This window comes from Ursus maritimus, unplaced genomic scaffold, assembly GCF_017311325.1.
Source record: "Ursus maritimus isolate PB19 unplaced genomic scaffold, ASM1731132v1 scaffold_19, whole genome shotgun sequence".
Classification (NCBI taxonomy): domain Eukaryota; kingdom Metazoa; phylum Chordata; class Mammalia; order Carnivora; family Ursidae; genus Ursus; species Ursus maritimus.
The window spans coordinates 25,873,444-25,894,906 of record NW_024424341.1 but is presented as its reverse complement, the minus strand read 5'-3'; the positions used below and the strand labels follow the sequence as shown (position 1 = coordinate 25,894,906).

The 21,463-nt window shown below is 47.8% G+C and overlaps 1 protein-coding gene and 1 pseudogene across 1 annotated transcript in view; one reads left to right on the top strand and one right to left on the bottom strand.

The window, feature by feature from the left end:
- The window catches only part of ZFHX3 (zinc finger homeobox 3), a 157,047-nt gene that overhangs the window by 90,935 nt on the left and 44,649 nt on the right, over positions 1-21,463 (bottom strand). The window contains exon 3 of the mRNA XM_040633092.1: positions 5,348-5,565. Coding sequence (XP_040489026.1) covers positions 5,348-5,565 — 218 coding nt within the window. The remainder of the gene's footprint in view (positions 1-5,347; positions 5,566-21,463) is intronic.
- Positions 17,916-18,043, top strand: LOC121103560 (annotated as a pseudogene).

Genomic DNA, 21,463 nt, shown 5'->3' with positions numbered 1-21,463 from the left:
ATCAGTGCATTGTAAAGCATCTTTTCCAAAAGCACACTGAAGTTTACAGTCCTAATGTCCATACAGTCCTTATCAGGGAATGTATTTAAAACAGATAAAGTCACATTTTCTCCACTCCTCCGTAAGTGCTTGAAATTTCACTCACCCCAATGTGTCTGATGTGCTTTTACACGCAATGTCTTTAGTTAGAAATAGGTTATCCTTAGGCCTTCCCCAAGTCCCATCAACAAGACATAGTAAAAAGGAAAAAAGAAAGAACGCTGCTGTTCGGTTTACAAAAACAATGCTTCAGAATTACTGAACTGGTCACAACATACGTCAGTGCTATGGGAAAAAATTACACTAAAATTGCATATAATTTAGCTACTTACAAAAAAAAAAAAAAGATGTACTTCATACTTAGTATGAAGGACAGCCTTTGGCCAATTTTGAAAAATAAAAACAGAACAAAATGAGAAAGTTGAAGAGAGAACATTTTTCTTACTCTCTTGAGCTGTAGGAGTTCAGCAAAACTCCCTGAAAGTTGGTTTGAAAAAATACTCCATCAAGCGAAGCCAGTGAGCGCTTCAGTACAGGTTGTCACCAGACCCACATCATCACTTGGCCGGCCTCTGCCTCCTGACCCCAGGAATTCCCTACCTCGAGCGGCAAGGATGTGCCAGTAAAGGGGGATGCCAGCTTCCGCTCCAAACAAATTACTCTCTTAGACTCCACATGGTTGTGTCCTCTGTAAAATGAGTCATCACCTGATTGCCTCGAATGCCTGGGCTGGCGTATCGACCAGAGAATCCACATCAAGAGATGAGAGCAGACATCAGCGGCATCCCCCAACTCACACAAAGTCTTATACATAGTCGGCATGCGATCGAGAACCGTTCGATTATATCTGTGAGAAGTATGGAGATCTAGGACTATGTGAAAGAAAAAGTAGTTAAGGCAAGGGTAAGACAGAAAAAAAGGAAGAGGAGGAGGAGGAGAAAGCAGGCGGAAAGCAGGAGCACAAAGGGCCTCTTGTCTCCTCGAAGCTCAGGGCACTGATAGAGTGAAATTAACTACAGTTTCACCCGGGAGCCAGAAATGCCTTTTTAATAAGCAAACAGGGAAGCTGATCCTACACATGACCCACCTACGAGAGCTTTCCATCTTTCAAGAGCTTCTGGTCAAGTAAGGGGAAGTACACAGCCAGTGCCAGCAACTGAGAGGCACAACCCAGTGTGTGTCAGCACGTTAACAACGGGCTTTCTCTACCTCTCCCTGGTTGTAGCGATGAAATGAAAAGACCAAATCCCAATGAAGTCCAGAGACCACCTGGTCTTGCAGAACATACCCTCAAGTCAATAACCAAACAACCGGGCCAGGGGAGACTGGGAGGCAGGGGGAGACCTCACCTGTCTAAGTTACTCCCTTTTCTCTGAGTTTTTTTTTAAATGGGAAGGCCCACTGTGTGTGTGTCTGTCTGTCTGTCTGCCTGTCTAGTGCAGGGGTGAGGGTGGCAAGCATAACCACAAAACTGTCACACTGGGTTAAAGAGGAGACAACACAGGACGTGGCTAGCCCACTGATGTAAGGGTAAAGCTTGACACAGGCAGGACCATGTAGGGGACAGCAGCCTAATTATTAGCGCACGTCCGACAACCAAGACTTGGCCCTTTGGTGCAGGGCAGGACCTAGATGGTTTATGTCTGGCCATGAGGCCTCTCCAGGGGTTACGTGATTGGTGACAGGGGTGAACCCTGAGCACGACGACAAAGTGGTGAACGGCAGTGGAGACCTTTAGTGTTTCCTTCCCTATACTTCCAAATTCACATAGGTTAGCAGACTACGCGGTGAGCTGGACTGACTGGAAAACATACTGACTTAAGGGAACAGGTAAAAATTTGAAAGGCTATGTTTGTCCACCACAGGGAAGAAACTCTTCTAGAGTTCTCGCCACCAGCCGCAGCAAGGGAAGTCTGGATACCCGCAGAAGGGAATAGGAGACTGAGCTCAGAGAAGAAAAGAAAGGTATTTCTTCCGTAAAACTTTCCGGTGCATGGACAGCAGAGGAAGTAAGGAGGGAAGAAAGACCACCGTCCCTTAATGAGCTGTTGACAGGAGGCCAGTATAGAAAACTCTAGAAAGCACACCAGTTACACGGAACTCACAGAACAAGCAGGATCCCCAAAAGGTGCTCAAAGACTCCCTGAGGCTTCCTTATGCTACACAGAGGTGGTTTCCCGCTGAAGATTAATGTCCCGACCCTTATGTGAGAGAAGAGAAAATCGGGAATATAGGATCAAGTCTCTGTTGATAAATTTGAAGTTGATGACCTTCAGTGTCTTCATTCTGCGAGGTCCACAATGTCCCTTTTCTTAAAAAACATTCTTTCAAGAAGTTAAAAGCCAATCCCTGAGGGGAGGGAGGATATATTTTAAGGTGAGTTGTCATAAAGGGGTTTCTGAAAGGGCACCCAGTTACTTTTAATGTCAATGTGAATATTACCTAATAATTTGTCCTTTTGTCATGAGTGAGGAGTATGGACGTAGCCGGAGCATGAGTGGGAGGAGGGCACAGGGTGGGGAGGGAGGAGGGTGGAGAGCAAAAACATGACTTTAGGCCAAAGACAATACAAAAGGATTTTGAAATACAGAAAGGAAGTCTATCATCTAGACTAAAGTTGCTCATACACTTCAGGGGAAAAATAACTCCTAATACGCATTAAATGAGAGAAACCCAGAAGGCAATGGTGTAAGAAAGCAACTCCAGAGCGGACTGCATAAATAGAAGTATTACATTACAAAACAGGGAACTGTTTGTTCCAGTCCATAGACCCCGGGTGAAATGGCAGCTGTACACTATTTAGTTTGGGGCACCTCATTAATAAAAAGGGAATTCTGAGTAGAGTGAAAGAAAGAATTGAAAGGCGAAAGGGACCAGCTTTTAACAGAAGATTAAGACAATAACGTATGCAGAGCTGGCAAAAAAAAAAAGAAAGAAAAAAGAAAAAAAAAATTAAACAACAACAACAGAACCAACCCTGAAATAAATAGGTCTGCATTTATGGGTGGAGGAAGGAAAATCCTGTAAAATGACTTCACAGCAAAATAATGGGAACAGCAGGATCACACAGAGGCCAAAATGTGAAGGATGGGGACCCCCACAGCCAGACGGCACAAGGGGACAGATGGGTCTGTGGGCGCTGGCCTCATCCCTCGCTCCTGAATGCACACACCGAGCAGAAGCCCCGGAGATTAAGGCATGTGAACTTTAACCAGAAGACGCATTTGAAAAACATACGTGAAAGGACAGTTTTGCTGTTACCCAGAGGTGACGAAAATTATCCTGGTACCCAAGAAATGATCCTGTTTCCCTAAGAAATGATTCAGCCAGCCTGCCAGGAGGACTGGCCTTGCCACAGTGATAATGAAACCTCAACTACTCCAGCAGGGAGGACACATTCTCCCACTTCAGGATATCCGGTCATTTCATTTACATGGAAAGAAAGAGCAAAGGAGTAGCTGGGGGATGGGGGCAGGGCAGGGGGCAGAGGGGTCTAGAGGGGCTCAGGAGGGGCACCTCCAGGAGAGAACGAAGCTAAGAGAGCAACTGATCTGGCAGGGCCTTCAGAGATTAGGAAATGTCTACTCTGGCAGAGGGTTAGCCATGAATTAATCATAGGTACCTAGAAAACAGGGAAAATAAAAAGTTGTACAAGAAGGTAAATGAAATTATAAAACTCTACATGGCTCAGCTGTGATTAATATTTATAGAGTCAGAATAACGAAAACACTGAATATTAATATAACCCCAAATTATTATTTAATCATCATGGAAGATGGAGGGAGGGGAAGACTGAGTATGCAGGGGGGTTGGGTAGTGTGATGCAGGGGTCGAGGGGTGATGTGTGTGTGTGTGTGTGTGTGTACGGAGTTCGGGGTGTCTGTGTGTGAGTCTGTGGGTGGGGTGTGTATGAGCTGGAGTGTGTGATTTGTAGAATGGTCTACTAGTGAAATCCTCATCTTTCAGAGTAGAAAGCCAATAGAGAATGTCTAAAACATAAAACATCAAGGCAACAGGAGTAGCAGCACATTGAGAAATATGGAAATAACAAAAGAAACTAATGAAAGTTGAAAGCTATTGCTCTGGGCAATGGGATGGGAGAGAGGGAGGGTCATGCCATTTTTTCATTAGGTTTTTATAACTTGGTGCCTTTAAAAACTATCAAAATATGAAATTTGGTAAAATTAAGATTAAAATCCCCGCTGGGCCACCACAGCTCAGCGGCGAAGGGTGCTGCAGGTGACGGGCAGATGAAGGATGGCCCTGAGTCTCCAGTTGGCCAGCTGGTGTGACAGAGTGCCACCAGGAGAGGGGAGCCTGGAGGGGACAGTGGTGAGCTCAGAGTCTATGACGTGGCACCAACGAGAAATCCAGGGAGCCGTCTGACATGCATCTGGTAACGCCAGGAGATCAAAGCTTGAAAAGGCCGGGAGCCAAGGGCCAGGGCCTAATGCCCAGCTGAGGTCAGCATGTGGGGCAGACTGCACACCATGAGCCAGGGACAGGCATGGAAGGATGGTCACGAAAAGCAGGAGAACAAGAGAGAGACACATACTGGGAGCCCAGAAAGGGGAGCTTCAGGACGGGACCCGGCAATACTTTCAGAGACCACAGGAAAAAAGAAGGCAGCCTAGCAGGTAGCTACTGGATTGGGTAAATCCAAGGTCAACGGTGAACTCCCAAGGGTGGGTTTGATCATGGGGGGGAGACAGGCTGTGGTAAGCTGAGGCGTGGACAGGAACGAGGGGCCTTTCGAAGGAGCACAGGACAGGAACGGAGGTAGAAAGTGGCGAGGTCCCCCCTCCCCGGAAGGCCCCGACTCTTTGTGGGGAAGCAGGCAGCGCGGCACCCTCAAACCCAGTGAGAAGGTCTACAGCAGGTGCTGGCTGTTTGGATCCTCTCTGAAGTTCATTCTTCCACACTGGACTCGAGGCCACAAACAGCCCATTCTTACCCCCGAGCAAGACATCACTTAGCATTTGCTTTATGTCCATTTGAAGCAACAAACTGAATGTGGAGTCTAGAACGGGAGGAATTTGGGGACAGGAGACAAAACATCTCCAGTTGTCCTGCTCACTGGGCAGCGGCCCGTGACACCCAAAGAAATGTGGTGCTAAGTTCCTTTAGTTTAAAAAAAAAAAAAAAAAAGAAAAAAAAAAAAAAAAAAGGCAAGAACGCTCGCAATGTTCCCTCCAGAACACAACGGTCGCCGGTGAGGTCAGTGACGGACACCAGAACCAGCAGCCAACCAGCAGCGCCCCGCCGCCACCCCCGCCAGAGGTCCACACGCGGCTGCGAGACTACTCACCCGGCTCGGCGGATGGTGAAGATCTGGCCCAGGTCCTCGTCCTCCTCCGGAAGGCCCTTCTGCAGCCGCTGCAGCTTGCGGAGGCTCTCGCTGCGCTGGTGCTTCATGGAGCGCACGTGCTGGATGAGGTTCAGCTTGGCCTTAGTGGAATAGTTGCACAGGACGCAGTGGTAGTAGCAGCTCTCGCCTTCCACTCCGCTCTCGTGCTGCTGCAGGTGCTGTGAGGGCAGAGGACAGGGACACGCCGTGGGTGAGCTACTCGGAGCCCTGCCGTCGCCGCCGCGGCCAGGAGCCCACGCCAGACGGGCCGCAGCCCTGTGCTGAGACTCCTCGGAGGGGTGCCCCCGTCCTCTCCGATGTACCTTCCGCCAGCAGCTCTCCAAGGACCAGCAGCCGGCGGGCTCTCTTCCCATCTCCCCCCAACGTCCCCTCCCCTGTGGCTTCGCACGGGACTGCTGCGGACGGATCAGACCCTCCCCATGTCACCCGAGTCTTCCTGGCACAATAATCGAAGGTTCCCCCTCTCACTTTCCAGAGTGTCCTGCTTTATTTAGATCAGGCTTGGCAAACAACGGCCTGCAGGCCAAATCCGACCTGCTGCCTATTTTTGTAAATAAAGTTTTAACAGAACACAGCCACACCCACAGATCTGCGTAGTCTCCATGGCTGCTTTCAAAGCACCAGAGTCTGAGTCGCTGCAATGGAGGCAGCAGGTCCCACAAAGCCTCAGCTATTACTACCTGGCCTTTACCGAAGAGGTTAGCAAAGCCTGCTTTAGGTGATCGCCAAAGGGTCACCCTCCCTGTATAGAATCCTAGGTCACGAACACAAAGCCAAAGCTGCTGTCTGGCTTTTTCACAGGAATGACAGGTCAAGTTTTTATATTTAGAACCACAGTCTATTAGGAGAACCTAAAATTAGATTTTCCTTTGGATTAAAAAAATGACAGAAAAATAAACTTCTCCAGACTGGTTCCCTGTCAACATCTGAAGGTCATTTGGCTTTAGTGCATCAGATGGTCGAAATTACAGTCTTTGCTGTGTTTGTGTAGACACAGTCCTGATTCCAGAACAAGGAAGCCCCAAGGCTGGCAGAAAGCAGGCACACAGAGGATTAAAGTGAGGGGTGCAAGAACAGGAGAGGTCATGGGAACAGTTAGCAGACCCCAGGCTTCTGTGCATAGGAGAAGACTCAGAGACTATCCGAGGACAAAATTCACAAACTTTCTGTGCCTCTCTGAGAATATAATGAAAGCTATGGGCCCTTTTCACTAACCACTGGGGAAGTGACATGCTCCTGGTATAGAAAGGATATCCCTTCAATACAAATGACCCATTTTAGGAGAAGAGGGAATTTTCCTATTGGCTTCATATAAAACAGGGGAAACAATTCCAGAAAACCTAAGTGAACGATCAAAGGTAACCCAGCTAGTTAATGGGGGAGAGAGAGTGAACTAGAACCAGGGTCTCCTATCCCCCAGCATCCTTTTGGAGGAGGAAACTCAGATCGTGTGTTTTATGTGCTTATGTTATTACCCTCTTTCTCTGCACCCGCACCCCCAGATCCCAGAGCCTGGTCCCAGGAGCTACAAAGAAGATACAACAGATGCCTTGGAAATGATTTGTGTTGTTCCTCTCCTTTCTGACCCACACTTGTCCCATTCAGGGCCCATGCCTTGAAAACTGTTGCTCATCCTCCTTGGAAAGCCTTTTTGTCCAGATTATAATTTGAGACTCTGAAAAGGCAGAGCCATTAGAATGCCCTGCACTCCACCCAATATTAAAAATACCGAGTGGCCCTACCAGCACTTCCTATCGAATGACACAGCTCTGAGGCTCACATTCTGTTCCCTGGTAAAGTATGAAAATTCCAGAAACACATTTGAGCCTTAGGGAAGAGGAAATATGAATGCACCAAAGGAGTGCTGCAGAAAAATCACCGTGGGCGAGGAGAGGGGGAGGCCCAGGTTCTCGATCATGTCAACTGGCTAAACCAATCCACAGTAACTCTTGCTCTGAGGCCAAGGTATAGGTAAAAATGTGACGGGCTTCATAAGTACCAAAAGAGAACAATCCCTTCTTTCACCCAAAATGGGTGATGTGACACACTCAGGAGCAGAGCTTTGCAACAATGCAATACTCCAACCAGCCAACCAGGAACAGCCATCCTAGGGCAATTTCACAACTGGAAAGGGCTGGAGAACCAGTGAACTCAATGTTAACTGGTAAGACAACTACAATGACTGATAATAAAAAGCTACTTTTCTTGAAATAAATTGAACTGATTTTTTTGAATGGTTGATCCTCAGTTTGCCTGGTCTGAGACAAGGCTCCATGCAGAGGGTTTCAGGAGTATGCAATGCACCAAGGCCCTAGCTTCTGGAGGCTGCAAGCCTGGGAAGGAGGAGGGTCTAGTGGGCTAGATGTAAAGGAAAAGAATGAGCTTGCCCATGTTCATTCTCCCCAACTTCTCCACAAAGTACCCCCCCACACACAAAGAAAAGCCAAAAAGTGTACTAAGATATTCCTGGGAGCAAGGGTCTGGTTTGGGATTAAGGAGCAGGAAACTTTACAAGAGCCCATGCAAGGAAATGTATACCATTGTGTTGGGTCACTGAGACCAAAAGAATTACATATATTAGGTTTTCAACAACAACTGATGAAATAAAAGATAACAGAGAAAACAGCCACAGAATCCAAAGCAGTAAGTATTATCAAGGAATTTCGGTAATATCATCAACTATGAAATCAGAACAGGAATCACTAAAGTCTTACCCCCAAATTCCCATTACCTTCCGGTGAGACAGGATTTCCTTGCAATAAGGCACTGAATCTTAAACATAAAATTTTAATATGAATATGAAGGTTCCTTTCCAAATGGCTGGAGTTTCCGGTCTCTGAGCCAGAGGAGAGGATAACATGGCCAAGAAGAGTTGGATGGGATTGAGATGTCAAATGTCTTTTGTCTTCAAATCCATAGGCTCTTGGGTAATAGAACTCTACAAATCCTGAATTGACATGATCATCATACTGGGGATTCCTGATTTAAAAATAGTATGAGGAAAACGTTCCAAAACCACTCTACACTCGAACTTATGGTGGTCAATGGCAATCTCTCGTGCCACGAAGAGTTCTTCTGTCTGACATCTGAGGGCCACTATGGAAGGGAAATGGACACATGCTGCAAACAGTAGAGGAAACCAGGTGAACAGGGCCAAGGCCTCCTCTCCTGATCCTGGTCTAGGGAATATTTAGTGTCTTCTCATAGAGGCTTGCACAAAAGCTCAATTTAAAATTCCAGGGTGGCTTTTGAACACCAGGCTCATTCTCTAATATACTAAGGAGAAAGAAAATTCCAGAATAAACCATTTTTTGGTTGTCAGGAAACACCTGCTTATAAAGGTTACATCCCAACCCAAATTTAGGCTCACAACCTCAGTCTCCCTAAATGTCAAAGATCCTGTTCTTGACCAAATGTTGTAAGTTCTCACTCAGTACTTCTCAAGCTGTCCAACCTGAAGCAATTAGGGACCCAAAGCTAGCAGTTAGGGTCCTGCCCTCTGTGACTTCTCCACACCATCTGGTCATTTCCCAGGTCTTGAGCGGGTCAATGCCCTGACCTGCTGGCCAGATGCCCTCTCCCTCCCAAGTGGCACTGGCTCTACCCCCAAGATGCCATCCCTGGAACCTGCCTAATCAGAAGCAGCAGGAGGGGGTGGGTCTGGAGAGGCCAATGAGGACCCCACCAGTGCAAGCCAGTCAGCCAAGGACATGCTTTCCCTGCAGAAGAGAGGAGATGTTTTCATTTGGAGAAGGAGAGAGTATAATTTGTTCCTGACCCAGCTAATTAGAATACCCTCAATTGGGATCCCAATGTATTTAATTAAATTCACTGTAATATATGAAGAATCCACCAAGGCACACGTCCCAGAGGAGCAGTCAATAAAGGAGCTGCCTCCTTTCAGAGTTCTTGCTCTTCTCGCCAGGCAGGAAATTTTTCTCCCACACAAATCCTCAGCTCTCCAACCCTCTCCCCCGTGGACCACAGAGCCCTCCCATCCTCAGGGAGGAGGACCCAGTTACTTGGCTTTTTTCACTTCTCTTTACTCTGCATTCAAGACTCCACACTGCTTATGAGCGGGCCGGGTGTACAGTTGAAAAAAGAAAAGAAAGCAACAACTTCCACTGTGCCCTAGTGTGCTGTCAGTGTGCGTGGTTCACACGGACCCCAAGAAAACTGGCTCTTATGCCCACTGGGCAAGGTTTGGGTCTGATCCCCTTCTAAGTGTCTGCAACACATCCCACACTGTGCGCGCGCGCGCACACACACACACACACACACACACCGAACACGCCCTACCCCAGGGCCTTAACCTGCACGATTAAAACAGTGACACTGGTGACCTGGAGGACATGCCAAGGGGATATGAAGAGGGTATCCCTTTGGCTTGAATATCCTTGTGAGAGTATGCCAGCTGGACCCGTGAAAATCACTGGCTTACTCAAGAAAAACTGCCATCTATCCACAAACTAATACTGATGAAGAAGCACGACCAACTAATAAATCAAGAAAGAAAAAACGACTTTGCTAAAGAATAGTGGCAATTGAGGTCTACCCCAGCTCACTGGGGCCAGTGACCTATGACCCCTTGAACCTGCCTAAGGGTTCCCTTCATTTTCCTCAATGTCACTGGCTGGTTTACAAAGCGCTTGCAGAACGCCAGGGTATATGAACTGCAAGCACACAGTCCTTTCCAAAGAAAGAGCCTTCCACACTTGGCAATACGACTTACTTTCTGAAAGCTCAGAGAAGCACACTGACCTCTAAGAAGTATCCAGTTTGACTCATTCACGGAAGTAGAAGAGCCCAACGCTCTCCAACTTCTCCAAACTACCACCGTGCACAGCACGTAACAGACTCTCCTCACCGCGAGCAATTCGCAACTTGACTTACACACACCGGCGGCCAGTACTTTATGCAGAAAACAAGGGAGTGTGGACTCACTTGTCCTGCTCAGGGGCCTCTCCCTGAACCACTTTCTGATCTTGCTGGGGCTCTTTTAAAATGCTCATTCTATCCGGGTTTAGCTGGAAGGCGACACTCCTGTGCCCCAGACACGGAAACGTCTAATGCCCCCATCTACCCTTCTGGTCTAGCTTGGGTGGAAGGGGGAGCTCAGAAAGGAAAGCCCTCGCTGTAATAAGAAGCACCTCCGATAATGAGCCCAGCACATAAATCCAAGCGCAAAAAGCAAATTAATAATTAAAAGAGAAAGGAGAGCAAAGAAGCCAGCCCGCGTTACTTTGTGGGATTCGACCCCATTAATATGTTGTGCTCGTTCAGCCTGGCCAACAACTGGAAGTCAAAGGGAAGAAAAGAAGGCTCTTGTTAGAAAATAATTCATCGTGAAAATCAAAAAAATGTGTTCCTGTTACTTGTTTCCCAGGAAAACTAACCAACTTCTGTCAGAGAACATTGATTTCTGTAAATCTGGCGGGGCCCCGCTCCTTCCTCCTCCCCAGTGATAGAAACTTCTAACATCTGGCTCTTCATGCATGGAATGCAAACTATTGATTAGGTTTTGTCAAAGCCTTCCCTTTAAAGTAGAGATGGACAAAGTACATTCACACACACACATTCACAAATGAAAACACACAGGACTCATAATGAAGCGTCCTCAGGGGAGGAACACCTGTTACTATAAACACACCCTCACCCACCCCTCTCACACTTTCCCATGGACACAACGCATCCCTACTCCTGGGGCAAGTGAAGCTCTGTGATGCATGGGGCGAAGCAGCTCTCAGGCACCCCTCTGAGCAAATGGGCTACCCTAGGGGATACCAGCCGCCTCCTGCTAAGCCGAGAAGAATCCCCCACAGCGGGCAAGCAGAATGAACACCAAGACACCTTGGGGGGTCCAGAGTTAGTCTACTAAATCCCCACATCATAAGATGAAATAAGGAAGGTGTAAGTGGGTGCTGTGCCCGTTCGCAACATGTAGCACAGAAAAAACACCCACAGCGACTTGTAATCCTTTCCTTACAGCCCACCCCATGAGGTGGGTAGTCTTTGGCTCCTGTCCTTGCAGAAGCCCAAAACTCAGAGAGGTCACATGACTCCCCTCAAGGTCTCACAGAGTATGGAAGAAACAGTACTGGAAGCTGGGGCTTGACGCCAAGTCCACAGCCGTCTAGCTAACACGGTGCTGACCGCAGGGGCATTCCGGAACATAAGATTCCCCATACCCAGGTATTCACCTTGAAAGCTTAAAAAAATAAATCGTTGCAGGTGCAATGCGACTGGGAATGGAGGCAGTTAATTTTTTAATCAGTGGTTGTGTTACAGTTTCAAACTTAACGTCACATTCTTAGGAAAGCTTCCAGAAGGTCAACCTAAATATATATGTATTTTCTGTTTAATGTTGGCTTTTCACCCACTCATGCCCTCATCCTTGGCACATGCTAATTTAGTCCTATTTCACTGTCGGAGCCCTGCAGACACCATAAGATACAAGCCCCAACCATGATTTATAAGAGAAAGTAAAAGGAAGTAAAAATGTTCCCTTAGATCAATCCATTTAACGTTACTCTGACCTATTTTCTGGTTTCTAGGCCAGACTCCTTTTGCCCTGGACAAGCCATGAGTGCTCATTCTCTGTATCTGAGCTCCAAGGCCAAAGGCAGGCCTTCCCATCCCTGCGTCTTTTCCCTTTCCTGAACAGCATCTCCTGATTCAGATGTCTCAATACCAGCATTTCCTTGAGAGACATCCAGCACGTCCTCAAAGGAACCTAGCGACGAGAAATCCAAATATGGTCTCTTGTGGACTGCTGATGCCTTCACATAATAGATTTCTTTCCTCTCTGTCAGAGAAACTCCAGAAAGCAGAGGGAGCTTATCAGGTGTGGAGGGGTTCTCCCAAAGGAAGGGGCCCATCAGGGCATGCGGTCACAAGCCAGATGAGGGCCAGTTTCCCTGACGGTCCAACGAGCATCTACACACACAGCTCGGAAGCTGGAAGAGGTTATATGTAGGTGAAATGACAAAGTGGGTCCCACAAGGCTAACATCAAACTGACCGCCCTCCAGAATCTACCAAAAGCTCCTAGGATCTGAAAATTACCCCTTCACTAGGATAATACACTGGTTACAGTAACCTTCCCCGCTCATTATGATGCACTTCTTCGCTAGCACTGCTTTCCAGCTTTCACAGACGTCAACCCCCAAATAAAAATAAGGGCCGCATCTGCACACTACTCTAGCGTGTTCTCCTTCAACATCATGCCAAGAGGTTGCCAATAATGGTGGTTTAAGGTGCACTCCGGACTGAGGCAGCCCAGTGGAAAAGCCTAACTCTGTGCTACCTCATGCAAGTTATATACACTGTGGGCCTCAGTTTACTCACATGCAGTACAGGGACAGTAACAGAACTTCCGCAAAGCACTGCTGGGAGGATTCAATGGGATCATTCATAGGAAGTGCTTAATTCAGTGCCTAATGCATGGTTAAGTCTTTACACCGAGGCTATTCTTATTATTTTTTTCAAATGAGTTAAAGTTTGCGATTAGGAATAGAAATGAAGGTCTACTGAATTTACCTATTGACATTTCTCTCCTTCCAACCGACCCTGCCTGCCCCACACTCCCTGGGACCCCTCTCCTCCACCCCAAAGAGGAATCCCTAGCTGACAGTGACGAAAACTATAATACATAGAAATTACAACACGGAGGGAATACTGAACACACACAGGACCGATTTCTTCCTTGTAAGAGGTGCTTTTTATTTCGAGGCACTTGCCCAAAGTCCTGCTGCTGCTGAAGGCACAGCCAGGACCCACACCTCAGGCCCACATCCTTGCCCCAGAACCATTTCTGTTTACTGGGTCTCTTTGCCCATCAGGGTGTCAGTATAACAAAAATCAAGAACCAAGTTCTTTATCATGTCTGCCAACATCCCAGGTGAAGGCCAGGTGAAGGAAGGAGAACCCAGCTGGAATGGCTCGCAGACACCTCCCTGATGCCCTAAATCCGCTCTGAAGGATTTATTTCGATCTCCAATCCCGTGACAGTCAATACAGCAGAGAAAACACGTGCCCGGTGGTCAAAACAGGTGCGTTACTTCATCTGTAAAATGAAGATGTTTATACTTGCCCTGTCTTCCTCGGAGGCAATTTTCAAAACCACATGAGAAAACAAATGTGCAAATCCTTCAGAGGATGTGAAGGACTACCCAGGTATTTGGCACAGCCATCATCTTTCTACGCTGGGCCCAGATTCTGCTTCCTCGCCCCTGACTGGCGGCTACAGCCCGCGGGCGTGGGTGTTAATGATGCAGATGGTGTTCTAGCTCGGTGGTGCACCAAGGAGCACCTGAGGGTGACCTACACCAGGACCGTGGTGGGAGGGGGCACCCCAAGGGTTTCTGATTCACCTGGCCTGGGGTGGGGGACCAAGAATTTGCATTTCTAACAAGCTCTGGGGAGACGCTGAGGCTGCCGGTCTGGGACCCCACTCCGAGAGCCGCTGCTCTGGAGAGCAGCAGCCACAGAACAGAGACCCGAGTCAGAACACATGCAGATATTCCCCCGTAAGAGGAAAAATTTCCAGAGTCTAAGATCTCTGCACCCACCTTTTCCCAAAGAGTATTTCAGATTCTAGCAAACCGCACGAGATAGATCACGCGATGCCGGCACACAAGAAGTCACCTCTTTAATGAAAAAGTCGCACGGAAGCAGCTGCCTACTACTGGCCTGCTCCAGATACTTCATAAAAGTAGGAATAGGCCCTATTCATCTCTCTCGCCCCTTCTGCACCTGCACTCTGAAATTTCCTGGGGCTGCTGCTGAAAGCGTGACTCTTGATGGCGAAGCATGAGGCATCACTTTCTCCTCGTGAGCTCTGCGTCCTGCTGAGCGCACCTGTCCAGCTGTCTTGCTGGAACTGAGCCCACGAAAGAATTTCAACCAAGTACGAGAAAAATAAAATGGGTCTTTAAAATTCCTCCCACGCTCTTGAACTTTCTGGCTGTTGCTGCTGAGAGCCTGAATTTGGCGCTCAAACCTGGAGGCCTGTCTTGAGCTCCCATGATCTGTTGACAAATACCCTCATCACCTTCATTATGAGGGAAGACAACAGGCAGCCAGCATGAGATGGACCGGGGCGGGGGGGGGGGGCAGTGAGCACACACAGGGCTGACTCCTTCCTTATAAGAGGTGCTTCACTTTTTAACTTCACTTTTCCCTTGAAAGAGAAAAATGGGAAGGTGACAAGAGAGGGGACACAAATTCCCTCTAAGCAAGTGCCTCTGATGTCGCTCATCACTGCGGCTAATTTGACCCTTTCTCCTTAAGTTCCATGGATTTTGCTAAAGGCTGAAGAAGATGGTGACCCTGGCGGTTGGGAGACAAGGGACCAAGAGAGAAGAAGAGAAAAATGGTTCTTTGAGGAAGTCGAGCTGAGTGTGAGTTGGGAGGCCAGGAGATGGCCAGCTGCAGAGGGGACAGCCACGTGGCCGGAGGGGATATAGTTTTGTGAACGATGACACGGCTAGTTTCTCTGCCCTGCTTTCGGGTTCCCTCCATAAATAACCCAGACAAACACCCAGTGCACCGGGTTTTGCTCTCCTTCCCTCCCTTTTTAGGTCTCATTAAAAGCCGATATTGTTCGGCCTCAAGATGGAGAGCTCAGCATGGATTTTACTGAACGTTAAATCAACCAGCAAGCGTAGCCAGCAAACTCTGTGGCACTTTAACTTTAAATAATGCAATAATTATTGAATTTCCTTTTTATAACTGAAGTGCTGGAATGTAAACAATGGGGCTGTAATTGCAGGAAGGGGGGATCAATAGAGGCAATCGTTTTCAGCCATGTTAATTGTAAATACAATTGCTCCAAGATGTCAGCCTTGTTCTTCTTGCTCCCAGAATCATCCTAACGGATGACAGAGTCCAACTTTCCCATTACAGCTGTTCGTTCCTTTAAGAGGTTCTCAATCAGGTCTGATCAATCTGTCAAGATAATGCATGGAGTAAGTAAGACTCTTCCAAACACAGGCTCCCAATCAATAGCCCGGACCAGCTTAATGAGGTGGGGCTAAGGCCCAGAGGGAGGTAACAACCCCCAGCTTGTGCCTAGGTTTGGCAGGCCGGCTTCCTCGCATGGCCCTGATAAACAGATCAGCCCTTAATGAGGACATTAGTTATGCATGCTTCAGCAAGCAGCAAGGCATCCGTCCCTTGGGACAGACGGACAGAAAACAAAATAGATTAACAGAAAACAATATGGTGCCAAATTAGGTCTAACTGAAGACTTTTCCCTCCTTCTTCTGCTTTCCTTAATTGTCCAGCAGAGTGGAGGACATCAATTAATCATTCCAATGGGCACGAGCTCAAAGACTGGGAGGACTCGTTGGGCTGGAGTATCTCTGGGTGTCTGCTGGCCTCCCTTGGTTGTCACTGACTATTAGCACCCTCCTCTCCTCAACACCATTTCCAGATCACAAGGGGGGCCTCTCACAGAAGGGTCCCAACACCAACCAGCAGGAGAGAACGAAGACATGGCTGAATCCTGAAGTCTGACAGCCATACTGGAGGGACCAGGAACTGAAGATGGACAAGAACAAAACCACTACACCTCGCGGCCAACATTTGTTTCTGAGATCAAGTCTTGGTCTTGAGAATGGCTGTTCCCTCACAGAAGAAGAGGTGGAAAGTCAAGAGTCTGGAATCCCATTTTACATGGCCCAGTGCCCTCTGTGAATAGTACAGGCACCGTGGGAGTCTGAGTTCTCAGAAGGACCATCTGGAGGGCTCCAGATGGGGTGCTGAAGAGCTGTCTTCGTCCCTCGGAAGCCACCTTGCGGCTTCACAATTGTTCTTGCTGACTGGTTGTGAAGAGCGCCCCCTGTGGAAGTCCTTGAGAAAGGCCACACTAAGGGAAGGTCTCACCCAGAAGCAGTTCATTTTCCCAGTGGCTGGGTTTCCCAGAAGGGGTTCTCAAAGTGTAGCCCCTGGACCAACAGCATCACCATTCCCTTAGAAACCCCTTCAGACCCCATCTAGACCTACAGGAGTCTGGGGGTGGGCCCAGAAATCTGGGTTTTAAGAAGCTCCTCAGCTGATTCCCATGCAAGCCCATTTGACAGTCACTCTCTTAGAGGGTTAGTTAGGCAAGGCAGCTTCCAGCAGGAATGACCTACAAAACGGCAGAGAATTAGCGAGCTGGTCTTTTCTGGATCAGTAACAGTTCAGTGTCTAAGATGTAGCTAGAAACCTACACTTTCCCTGAAGTCTGGATCAGAGCCTACCACCCACCTGCTCCAGAATGCAAAGCCTCTGGGAGTAATGACACCAAAGGAATGAGGCCCTTGTGAAAAGTCCATTTTATGAGTGGGGAAAGATCACGGAATGGGCCATGCCACTGAATTGCAAAAGTCAACAGTCTCATAACATGAATGAAGTAAAAGGGGAATAAATCGGGTCTTTATAAAGATATCAGGATGAGAAGAAGATAAGAAAATAAATATATAGCTCAGAAATCAGATCCCTCTTTTGTGCGAAGGCCCAGCTCACAGGCCACTCCCTCTCCGCAACCTTCCCTAATGCCCAAATTCCACCTCTCCCCCTTTGGGTCCCACAGCCCACTGGCAGAAACTTCGATGTTCTCCTTATCTTACTGGGTTACAACCACCCCTTGTTTCTCTGCTACCCCATGGATAGCAACTCAACAGGCAGGGGGACCAAGCTGCACCTTTCTGTCTCAGCACAGCTCCTGATCTGAAAATTGTTGGCCGAAAGCCTGAACAAATGAGAAAAATCCTCTTATACTTCATGGTTACTCCTGGTCTTGAGCTTGCTGACCTTTCTAATCCAGTCCAGACTCCCTCCCTCCACCTCAGCGTTTCAATCCTCCACTCCATTCCACACCTGACATAAAATTAGCCTCCTGGCACTTCCCATGTTAACCCCCAACCCTACTCTGTCTGGTCTCCGGTCTCGGTGGCTTTTCCTGACTGGACCCCCCCCCCAAACTGCCCCCTCCACCTGCTGAAATGCTCCCCAGCTCTGCGGGTGAGTAGAGGGCACCCCTACCTGGACGTCTTTCTCCATCACCCCCAAGCTAGAACTCTGGTCTCCACACCTCCAGGGTCCTGTAGCAGGAGGGGATCCCCACCCGTGTGTACCGCTAATCACTTCCACGTGGGCTCTACATTCCTTGATGACCAAGACAGGAGGTTGGGACTGGGAGAATACGCATGTTTGCTAATATTTACTGCTTGTGTGAATAAGATTTTATGGCAGGATATAATTACTGTAAATGGTTGTACTTGGTGACTTAATTTTTCAGTATACGAATCACAAAAGTGCTTCCACTTCCCCGCTCCGAATCCGCTAAATGTCCCCTAGCCAGAGGACAACTTGGTTGCTCACCATCATTCTATCGCTCCATTGTGTATACATATTTCCACGGCTTTAACGCCGGCAGGCTCTTGCACGAGAGCTCACTTACGATTAAACTGACAGCCGCCAGACTTGGGTGTGCTGAGGACCGTCTAGAAGAAGCTCACAGAAGCTTTGCGCAGTGGCAGTATCGTAGCCAATGAGGTTTATCCGAGGCGCGATTATTGCTAATAGAAGAAGCTCACAGAGCCAGCTCCACAGAAGCCCCTCGGGGTGGGGGAGGAACCAAGCCATCAGGACGCCGCAGACGAGTTAGCAGCATCCACCACACCTTTACAGATAAAAACAATTCAGTAGGTGTTTTGAGTTCTAAACGTGCGGGGTCTCCAAGAGCCAATGGAGAGGCGGGACCGTGTGCAGACGCCTGAAAGGACCTGGCTGAATGGGTGCTCCTGGGACAGACGCTGAGCAGTTGGACTGTCTCCAGGTTGGGAAAGTCGGGATGAGGACTTTTTTTTTTTTTTTAAACATAGACCCACGGGCTCATCTTTATTTTCTTCCCAAACTCCCCATCCTCGTCTACGACTGACTGCTGCTGAGCACTGCTCCCGCGCAGACCCTCCATTCTCGTCACTCCCTAAAGAACTGGTTACATCGACTTCCAGGTACTTCTGAACTCCGAGACCTGGGACCAAGGGAACATTCTCCACCTGGGCTTACATGGGCTGCTTTCCCTTTCTGGTTTATACTCAAACTCCAGGCTCCCCTGCCTGCTCCGTGGCCGCCAGCCCTGCTGACAAAAGACCCTCCCCAGAGAGGTTGCGAGCACTGGGGGTACAAGACGCTGCCCCTGGTTCTGCTCGCAAGCTCCCAGTGGAATGTGGCCGTGAGGCCAGTCAGAGAGAATTTTTTTTTTTTTAGCTTATTTTAAATGGTAAAATAAAGGGAGGTTTTTTTCATCAGCCAGTCCGCCTTGACCAAAACATCCTCCCCTTCGAGTCCACAAGTTCATTCTGTTTCAGAAGGCCCAACCACCACTAAAGAGATGGGAAGGACCCCAATACAAGATTTGCTGGGGGAGCCAATTCCATTCCAGACAGATGACGGTTTACAAATCCTACTAGAGAACCGGGTGGCATTTTCCCCAGCAAAATTCAAGCTCCAGAAAACTGCGTTTAAAACACCGGCAACTGGGAACGTTTCTTTGAGCAAAATGGCAGGTTTTAGAGAAGGTTGGAGGTACAGTACGCAAGAAGATTGCTAGGATTTCCAGCTCTGGGGCACTGGGATGCTGCGGCAGGCATTACGCACGTCAGTGGTTACTATGCTTCTAGGGCATGGTGACATCTGGACACAAACCTGCCAGCGCTTTCTTCCCGGGGAGATGGCATTAAGATGAAGCCAACTGACCACACCAACTGGCAGGTGACGTCTTTGGAATCTCAAATCCAGTAACTTGCTCTGCAAGTATTAATACAGGCTACAGGTACTTTTTTAGTGGGTATTTTAAAGGCTTAAGTCTTAAAACATCGATTTCTCAATGACCTTTCCAGATTACGTTATAATGACATGAAGCCAAAGGAACCGACAGTCAGTCCCCGTTTCTGGTAAAACCTGCATTTTTATGGTCTTTAGTTGTCTTTCTTTCAGCTTTGGATTAATTCATTCCCCATTTGTCTGTCCATGTTCCTGTTTCTGGTTTCCTCAAATAACAATGAAGGGATGATTAATCTCTAAACGTTATTGTCATCATTCTCTGTACCTAAGAAAGGTTATCCACTACACTGCTTTTCACCCACCACTCCCTTGTACCACCCTTGTCTCCTCCTCGGTCCCTCACTGGTCTTGTGGGGGGGAGGGTAAGGGGGGGGTTCATGCCATTCCGTCCTGTTCATACTTCCATTCCAGCTCAGCCAAATCCTGCTCCCCTTTCTGAACATCCCACCTCCCAACTTGTTTCTGTCTACAGTGATCTTTTCTTCTCTGAACTCGAAGACTTAATCTCTCAGCACATCTTTTCCCACTGACACCTTAAATGCTGGTTATCGGCATGATGTATGTGGCCTCTTCTTCAGTGAGACTGGAAGGTTCCTGAGGACAGAGACTACGTACCCTCCCATTGGGCACACAGGAGTCAGGTTACTCTGTAGCAAGGACACGGGCATAAGTCAGGAGCCTTGAAGAGGAGAGGGGGGCTCTGACACTAAGTTCTCTCTTCGACTGTGAAATAGGATAACACCACCTCCCAATGAAGAGCCGTGAGACTCCAGGGAGTAAATCAGTGGGAATGGACTTCAGGAGTGGCCAAGCAAAAAATTTTGTAGAAAGTGGTCAGGGGATGAGAAGAATTGGTGGGAAGGGGCACTTGAAGACTCAGAACGCCTTCCCCACGAGCTGATTTCATTGGGGTCCGAAGTCTACACAAGATGAATTAATTACTTGATCGCCTGTTCACTTGCCTCGCTAATGAAATCATGGGATTTTCAGGGAAAGAACCTGTTAGGGGGACTGGCTTGCCTCTGGGCGTGAGTACTGCTGGTGCCAGCGACATTCCCCAGCGCCAACATGACTCATGAGATGACACAAATTGCCAGTGGGCTTTGTTATTATGTGACCTTCAGCAAGTCACCCTTCTTTCCTGCTTCAGTGATAAAATCTGGATGGCAATACTAAGAACCTACTTCATGGCATTATTGTGAGGAATGACGATGGTGCACAGCTAATAATGACCAGGAAGCACTTTGTCTTTGTAGAGAGCTATATTACTTAACATTTACAATAATACCCACTGTTTCAGGTTGAGAAAGCATTCAGATTTTCACTAAGCTGAAGGCTGAACATACCCACTAATGAGCAGTGTCCTTCCCATAGAAACGCTGAAAGCTACTCAGTCTACTGAATGAAATGACCAGCAGTACATTAGCAAGAAGCCGAGGCAGGTTTAGTTACCATGAAACCAGGGTCGTTGCATTCAACATCTAATAAGCAAATTCTTAAGATCACAGAAATAAACCAGAGCCAAGTGAGCTGACAACAACTGCAACTGGACAGAATGATTTCTTAGTCCGTGGCTTCCCCAAATTTCAGAAAAATACAATCTCTTAAAAGGCACGTTTCTATCATCTAGACCGGCAGTCTGTAAGTATCTGGACGGTAACTATTTGAGGCCTGGAGGGCCACACAGCCTCTGTTGCAACTGCTGAACTCCACTCTCACAAAAGCGGTGAGGGGTGACAGGTAAAACAACATGCATGGCTGTGTTCCAATAAAACTTTATTTATAAAAACCAGTGGCCAGCTGGATTCCCTCCTCCGACAGTGATATGCTGACCCCTGATGAAAAACACTGTGGAAAAACTTACTCATTGGGAATATGAAAGACGAGGGGAGAGGAAACACACACACACACACACACACACACACACACACACACTTTATTGAACAAGGTAAGTTCCTTGCAACTTGTCAAAACACAGTAAAAGCGAGGCTTGCAAACTTGATATTAAAATAAGCAGTTTCAAACCAAAGAGCAACAGTAACTGAAGTAGCATTTAACTGGGAATTATGAAATGACTCCAGAACAATTAAACTTCACCCCTTGTTTTCACGCTTTTGAACGTAAGAACTTGCGTGTAAGTATGTTCTCTCTCCGTGGCACTCCTTCTCAAATTCTGCATCTCATTCTATAAACACGGTGAATAATGCTGCATGAGTAAAAT